This window comes from Prunus dulcis, chromosome 2, assembly GCF_902201215.1.
Source record: "Prunus dulcis chromosome 2, ALMONDv2, whole genome shotgun sequence".
In the NCBI taxonomy this organism is placed as follows: domain Eukaryota; kingdom Viridiplantae; phylum Streptophyta; class Magnoliopsida; order Rosales; family Rosaceae; genus Prunus; species Prunus dulcis.
The window spans coordinates 2,323,687-2,331,275 of record NC_047651.1 but is presented as its reverse complement, the minus strand read 5'-3'; the positions used below and the strand labels follow the sequence as shown (position 1 = coordinate 2,331,275).

At 39.8% G+C, this 7,589-nt stretch overlaps 1 protein-coding gene across 4 annotated transcripts; it reads right to left on the bottom strand.

Annotated features, from left to right (window-relative positions):
• Nucleotides 1-1,383: 1,383 nt before the first annotated feature.
• On the bottom strand, nucleotides 1,384-6,384 carry LOC117617849 (zinc finger CCCH domain-containing protein 53-like). Of its 4 annotated transcripts, XM_034347444.1 has the most exons (11): nucleotides 5,954-6,383; nucleotides 5,459-5,520; nucleotides 4,181-5,321; nucleotides 3,903-4,091; nucleotides 3,573-3,782; nucleotides 3,375-3,466; nucleotides 3,025-3,273; nucleotides 2,734-2,938; nucleotides 2,435-2,638; nucleotides 2,249-2,346; nucleotides 1,384-2,164 (listed from the first exon to the last, which is right to left on the bottom strand). In XM_034347444.1, exons 3-10 carry the CDS (start codon nucleotides 5,233-5,235, stop codon nucleotides 2,265-2,267), a joined length of 2,286 nt encoding a protein of 761 aa, XP_034203335.1. In that variant the 5' UTR covers nucleotides 5,236-5,321; nucleotides 5,459-5,520; nucleotides 5,954-6,383; the 3' UTR covers nucleotides 1,384-2,164; nucleotides 2,249-2,264. The 4 variants fall into 4 exon arrangements, with proteins under 4 accessions (XP_034203335.1, XP_034203336.1, XP_034203337.1 ...); XM_034347445.1 differs by having other exon boundaries at nucleotides 2,266-2,346; nucleotides 4,181-5,520; nucleotides 5,954-6,384; XM_034347446.1 differs by having other exon boundaries at nucleotides 3,597-3,782; nucleotides 4,181-5,520; nucleotides 5,954-6,382.
• Between the last annotated feature and the right edge of the window lie 1,205 nt (nucleotides 6,385-7,589).

Sequence of the window (7,589 nt, the reverse complement as noted above, 5' to 3'; positions counted from 1 at the left end):
GAGATTATACACGAACGAATGATTTCTTATTTACCCTTTTCTCACTTCACATAATTTCATACAATCATAATATACACATAGAGAGAGAATAATATAACCAAGTATTTATAGTATATGTTACATTGTTAGCTTCTTAATTGAATGATTAGTAAAATGCTGTCATATTGTCAATTTTATTATGAATTATATCAGTTCGAATCATCCTCCCCGTAATTTAGATTAGATTAAAATAAAATATAATTTATATAAAATTTAAAATATATATATAAGCATTAAAATCTATATATATATATATTATGGAATTCTTGCTGAAGGAGTGCCGCCCAAATTAGTAACCTAGTAACATACAACATGTGACAAAAGATTGCCTTATTTCAACTATCATGATCATGGCTCATAATTGATAAGCGAATCTAGGCAAAATCCTACTTTTCTGAAACCCAATTGTCCGATTTCCTCACCCCTTTTGCTCCCGTCAATGTCATTTTTCTACAAACGTAACTCAATTTAATTCTAATGAAGATAATACAGTGACAAAAAAAAGTCTAAATCGACCACCATGATCACTTATTAATTGCACAACACTGTTGAGCCCATCATTCCACAAACCCTAATCATAAATTCCCAAGACACCAATACGCTAGCTCTCTCTCTCTCTCTCTCTCTGTCTCTATTGGGAAACAGCATATGGATACGGTCTCCCTTTCAGTTTATAATCTCTACATGTCAACATAGCAGCACGGTTATGGTAACTTTGTAGTTACCGAAGCCTTTGCCTGCCTACCTGTTTCTCACTATCTCTGCATTTATATTTACTCCTCGCTTTTTGGTCCAAACTCCGAGGCAACAGTAAAAATCTAGGGCCTCTCTCTCTCTCTCTCTCTCTCTCTGAGTTACTGCCAATTTCTCTCACGCATTCACAAGGCTACAGACCCCAAAAGATTCTTGTATCCGTGCACTTTTGTCATACGTGGGGGCATCAACATCTACTTTTTGATCTGTTCATGTCCTCTCCTTCTCCTATCAATGAGAGAGAAGAAAGTAAAGGCTCTTCTCTTCTGCAGAGAGAGAGAGAGAGAGAGAGAGAGAGATAGTGGCATTGCATAGATCACTCACATGGGTGGGGTTTTGGTGTGTAGGCCCCACCCCCAATCTGGCATTAGATAAATGAGTAGGACCCACATGCAGCGTCAGCACCACCCATGTGGGTGGTCCCCGCTTGCTTTAGTCTTTAGCTCCCCATGAATAGATAATTTTAAAGACAGTATCCCACCAGTTACAAAAAGAAGAAAAAATGGAAGTGGCTTTTAAACAAAGAGACAAAAAAACACTCCCCCATCATAAAAGCCAAAGCACAGAAAGAAGCGAAAAAGATACCACAAATTAGAGTAAAAAACTCACTTGTTTCATTTCTGATTTTCATCCTAAGTTTTTCTTACTGTTCTTTTTTAAACATTTTAACAGCAAAGGGTACAACTCTGTGTATAACAACCACTACAAGTAGCAGGAACACATCTTTGATTCATAATGGTAAAAAAAAAAAGTTTCCCAATATCGTACTCGAGCTCAGCTGACTGATTTTGCTTCACAGCTTGCCTTCCTCCTCATAGGCTCCTTCAATTTCAACTGCCCTTTTAAGAGTTCTGACTGAATCAGCCTTGTAGTTACAAATTTACCTTCTTTTCTTCTTTTTTTACCTCTATCAGCTAGCTTCTTTCCGCCTCCGCTTCTGCTGTACAAAGATTGTTTTACACTAAAACAGAGACTAACAGACTAAACTAGATTTTGGCAATTGTTTCACTTAAAGGGGAACAATTGGGAGGGCTGACAATTAAAATTACAGTGCCAAAAGTTACAAACTTTTTTTTTTTTTTTTTGACCGTGTTTTGATTCTTTCTGTCTCTCTTCTTTAAAACTTTTAAACCTGTGGTTGCAACTTCAACTACAGAAACTGAGTACAAAGAACAAAGAAAAGGAAATGGCTGACCCACTTCCTTTACTGCCTTTTACGTATGCATTTTTGTATGGTAGTAACTGGTATGGTATTTGATGATATGATGGCGGTGCTGCTGGTGGGGAAGGGATTTGATGATGATGATGATGATGATCTCTACAGATTTTTGGTGGGTTTTGTTTGGTTTATTAACTTGACTTCTTGATCCTCCTGCAAATACAGCCAAATAATCAGAGAGATTATGTTATGGAGGTTAAACAAAACAAAATCTTAAGCTTTGAAAGTAATTTGTACCTAGTTAAGAGCTTAACTAGGAAGTTCCAACCGGGCACTTCGGTCCAGCTCCTGTGCCCCCATACATCCCTCCTATGGTTCCATGGCCAGAGGACAACCTGAATTCAATCAAACGTTCCCAAGTTAGGTATAATTTAGACACCATGATGCCATGGATAAATTGGATGGAAAGGAGTATGGGGTAACCTTGGAATTTGGCAGTTGAAAGACTTGAAGGACGCCATGTCGAGTGTCGAAGCTGCTGGGAGTAGTGAAGTGGCCAAGTTCATGTTAGCAGCTGAGGCATCGGAGTCATTGGCCTCAGTAGTCCCACTGGGGAAGGAGGACGTGTACTCACCGGCGCCTTTCGTTGGAGACGCGAAAGGACTATCAGGAAGGTTGTGCTCCAAGCTGCATGCACTCAATTATAAGGTCCATAAGCTTCAACACTGTGTTCATACAACTTGGAAAACCAACACGGAAATTTGATGCAAAATCCTGCATACCTTTCAAGCAAGTTATTGACATTATCGCGGGGGCTTTCCTCGCCATTTCCATTGGCATTGGCATTGGCATTGCCACTGCCACTGCCACTGCCCTTTTCATCATTGTTGGCCATTACTTCTTTACCTAACACAACATGAGCTGCTTCCTTAAGCAACTGATCGTCATCCACTTCTGAAGCAGTGGGTGGCATCGGGGTAGAGTTCTCTAAGATCGAGAACAATTAAAATGTCAACTACCGTATTGAACCATGACGCCAATTTACACCATTCTAAATGTAGCAACAAAAATACCTTGCGGAACTTCTGGGCCATTGGGAATTGAAGGAAACATTAGGTTTTGATTAAACATGCTTGGAGACTGAGTAGGGGACTGAATGGGACTGCTGGAAGAAAGAGAACGGTGGTGATGCTTTTTCACATCAAGAAGCTGCAGACCCATTAACCTTCGGCTTTGAATTTCAAGTGCTTGCTGCAACTCAGCTTGCTCCTCCAGCTTCCTCCTCCACAACATGTCTTGAGGATTGTAAAACATCCTTGCTCCTACAATTCAAGAGAAGCATGGTTGAATGCAAAATAATTTTGTCCCTGTGTGTGACAATTAATAACTCTTTGAAGGCTAATGTTTTGCTTGAATTAGCTACCTAGCTGGATATCATAAGGGTCTCTAGAATCCAGGCCAGTAGGTGTACCACAGGGAGACAAATCTCCTCTGTCCACTTGTTGCTGTTGTTTCCTGGCAAATTAATAACATTCAAGCAGCATTAGCTTAATTTCCCTCGAGTATAATTACTTCCGGTAACGATATTATAATCAGTGGAAGTTTAAGTTAGGGGAACAACATCAAAAAAGAAGTGAGAGTGTGCCTGTACTTGTCCTGGACTTTGCCCTTCTCCTTGTAAGGCTTAACCAGCACCCTAGCATCACAGACGAAATGAGGGTTCCCTTTGGCCAAAATAAGCTTCACAGTCTCCGGGTACACAAATGTAACAAAACCAAACATCCTCTTCTGCTGGTATGGGATTCTCACGTCTTGAACCGGCCCATAAATGCTTCATTATTTTCCATTCAAAAACAACAGCAAGCAAAGTCAGCAAAACAAAAACAACCCATTTCACCATGCCTTTGTAAAAAATGTTTGCACTAAAAAAGCTAAGGATCAGAAAAATGACCTGAAATAGTTTGAGACGTCTTCCTCTCTGAAAGTGCTATCAGCTGGAAAAGTCAAGTAAATTTGCCTTGAAGCTGGGTTCACCATTCCTGCCCCACCACCATTCATCGAAAAATCCGTTCTTTCGAGCCGGGATCGACTGAATTTGTGCATATCATCACCCATCATTAAGGCAGCAGCAGCTGCAGCCCTACGTGGATTTCACAGCAAGATTGACTTATATAACAGAAAAGATTAGAACTTTAATACCAAAAAAGATGACTTTATTAAATTTTGTACCTTTGGGCATCGGTTTGTTGCTGCTGAAGAAGGAAGTTCATGCACTTAGAGGAATAAGGGAAGGAGTTAGCTGAGGCCATGAGCTGAGAAGCAGCAGCAAGTCTTTGCTGTTGCTGTTGAGCAGTTTTAGATCTGAGAAGTGCTTCATGGCATGACTGGTCCATCATCTCGAGCTTGCTCGGTGACCCAACAGCCATTTGACCACCACCATCGACAACAGAGTCCCCAAGTCCTCCACCATGCAAGAACCTGCAGCTGGTTCCATTCTTGCAGTAGCCTCTTGCAAAATACAAGCAGGGTTTCCAACCAAACCCAGCAGAGTTTGGGTCCTCTGAGCACACATCACTGACAGAGCAGCTTCTCCGGTGGAGGGGCCCACCACCACCACCGCCCCAATTTGCAGAGCCATGGTAAGCGGAGAAAAGGGCTGGATCAGAACCATTGGTAGGACTTGAAGACAAGTCAGTTTGGGGGTAGAAAAAATCAGGGGATTTGGGACCAAGTGCTGGAGAGCCATCGTTGAGGAAAGAGAGCTGCTCTTGAAGCTGAAACTCATCAATCACATCAGTCCCTCCATTTCCATAGAAGGGTAAGGAGGAATTCATCATGGAAGATGATGAAGAGGACCCATTGAGAGCTAAGTTGCTGCTGGGGCTCATGATCAAATTATTTTCTTCTTGGTTTCTAAGCTCAGAGAGAGCGGCCCAAGAAGCTGAAGCAGAGGAAGAAGATGGGTTTGGAATGGAGAGAGAGAGTCTGGAAGACGAGGAAGTAGAGTTCTGCCTCGAGATAGTGATTGGGTTAGTGGAAAGAAAGGGGGAAGGTGAAGAAGGTGTGGACGGTGTAGAAGGAGAGTTTGATATGGGCACTCCCAACTCTTTCCTTGCCTTGAGAATCACTGAGTGGAGAAAAGCTTCAGGGCCAAAAGCCAACCTTATCATTTCTTTCTCACCATGATCTTGTATCAGAAGCAGACCCATGATTCTGGAAGCATTTTCTGGGTCCAAGTTTTGGATCCTTGCAAAAACAATCCTTGTAGCTTCATAGGAATCCATGGCTGATGTTGATGATATGGAGATAGCAGAGTTGGGGTTGGTGTGTGCTAAACTTCACTGCCACCAACCCTCCAAATCTTGTGTTTCTGGTTTTGAAAAAATTGAGAGGGACAGAGGAAAGAGAGGAGAGAGAGAGAGAGAGAGACCAAAGTGATAATTTGCTCTTCTACTCCATGAACAAGTAAAATTTCTTTCTCAACCACACACAAAACCTTTTACCTACCAACAACTTCTTGTGATGAGTGGAGAGATAAGAGTGTTCTCTTTCTTTCTATCTTATTATTCCTGCAAAACCCAAGAAAAATAAATAAAGGTAAAGACACAGAGAGAGAGGGAGAGAGAGAGAGAGGAAAAAAAACCATAAAGAAAGGCGTGGAGTGTTAAAAGTAGTATTCTCGTGTGGTTTGATTGATTAAAAAGAAGAACTGGTTAGCTAGGCTGAAGCTCAGAGTTGCCTTTAATTCTTGAAAGGAAAGGAAAAACCCAACCCCAAAAAAAGGCTTTTGGGGGGATTGAATTTCTCCAAAAAGCAAATAAAGAGAGGAAAGTTTGGAACTTGGAAGAGTCATAAGGATAAAGAAATAGCAATAAAACTGAAAGTCTAAAACCACCAAAAAAAACCACACACTTTTTTTTCATGTAAAAAAATCGGTTTTCTTTAGTTTCTTTGCCAAATTGAAAGCTGAAACTGGACTCTCTCTGTAAAAGTACGGCTTACCCATGAAAGAGGATACGAGTCTTGTTCTAATTTCTTTGTCTCCCAACTCGACTACTTGAACATACTATCTTTCTATCCCTGTAATAAAAATCCTTGCTCTAGCTATAGGACTTGGCTTAATTCCTAGTCAAACTTTTACTCCAAAGGCCAAACCACCGCCTTTCTTTCTAGTTTCTACGCTCTTTTGCAGCAGAAGAACCATCAATTGCTTCACTGCTGCAACTGTTGCTGTGTTTCTGCTGCTGGGTTTTTTTGGGTTCTGAGCTCTCTCTTTCTCTCTCTCTCTCTAGCTGTGGATTTTCTTCTCTCTCTACTTCTCCATCTATTATTTCTCTCTCCTTTGAACTTTATAGAGGACAGAGACGGGTAGAGGTATGAGCAGTGAGATGAGACTGAGTGAGTTGAGTGAGTTGAGTGAGTGTGTGGGTGCCCGAGTTGAGTGAGTTGAGTGAGTGTGTGGGTGCCCGAGTTGGGTGTTTTGAGTGGATCCAGATCTGTGCCTCAAATACTGCACGTTCTCTTGCCTCTAACCTCTGACACTCTCTCTGTCTCTCTCCTCTTTTTCCTCTCTCACCTCTCTCTCTCTCATTTCTTTTTCTTTCCCAACCCAAAAACACCCTGGTTGACTCCACGCGTTCACGTGGATAGGTCCTCACACGCGCCAATGGAGACCTGGATGGGCTCATGGGGACCAAGTTTGTCAGAGGGAGCAAGCATCTGTGTGGTAATTGCAATGTGGTTTACGCTCTTGGAATTTGGTTTCATGGTCTCATGGTCTCCTTCTATCTATGTTTTTGTGGGTGAGTCAATGCCTCTCACAACATGAACTGAAATAAATAAATAAACAACAGTAATGTAAATAATATAAGTAAATTTATGTTTAAATCACCAAAAAAATTTACCTTTTCAGAAAAACCAAAGCTTTTTCAAAAAATACAAAAAAAACTTCTCAACTTTCAAATTAAACACATGCAATTATAAAAGATTCATTAAGAAATTCAAAAAATAAATAAGGGAAATTTTGTTCATTTCGGCTTCTTTTAAAAAAATTCTCTCTCTTTTGGCCTTTTCCAAAGTCTAGAGAATGGTTAAACATTCAAAATACCAGAAAATACATTTGGTTAATGAAACATTAAAATTTTAAATTATTAATTAAATAAGAATAATATGGTAAATTCACAATTTTTCATATTAAAAATAATTAAAATTAAAAGAAAAATCAGATAATGAATCTTATTTTTTTGGAATACAACTAATCATTATCTTTTTTATTCTAAAATAAATTTAAATTTAAAAAAAAAACTTCTCGCAGGCGCAGAAATGTATGCGAAGAGGCTAGTAAGCTATTAAGCTTTAACATGAGTGATATGCAAATGGGATTTTGTGATTTTTTTTTTTTTATATAAAAACTTTGGCAATATTTTTTTAATATTATTTTTCTCTCATCTTCAAGAACATAATTAGGGGTCATTGGTGCTCATGTCCCACCAGCTTATTATATATGTGGGGCTTTTGTTCACTCCCTGTAAAATAATTGTCATTATGATGATGGTTTATGATACTATAATGCCTCAATATGCAAAAAGAGAGTATGGGTTTGTTTTTTTTATGGTGAGGAAACTACAAAAGGTATGGG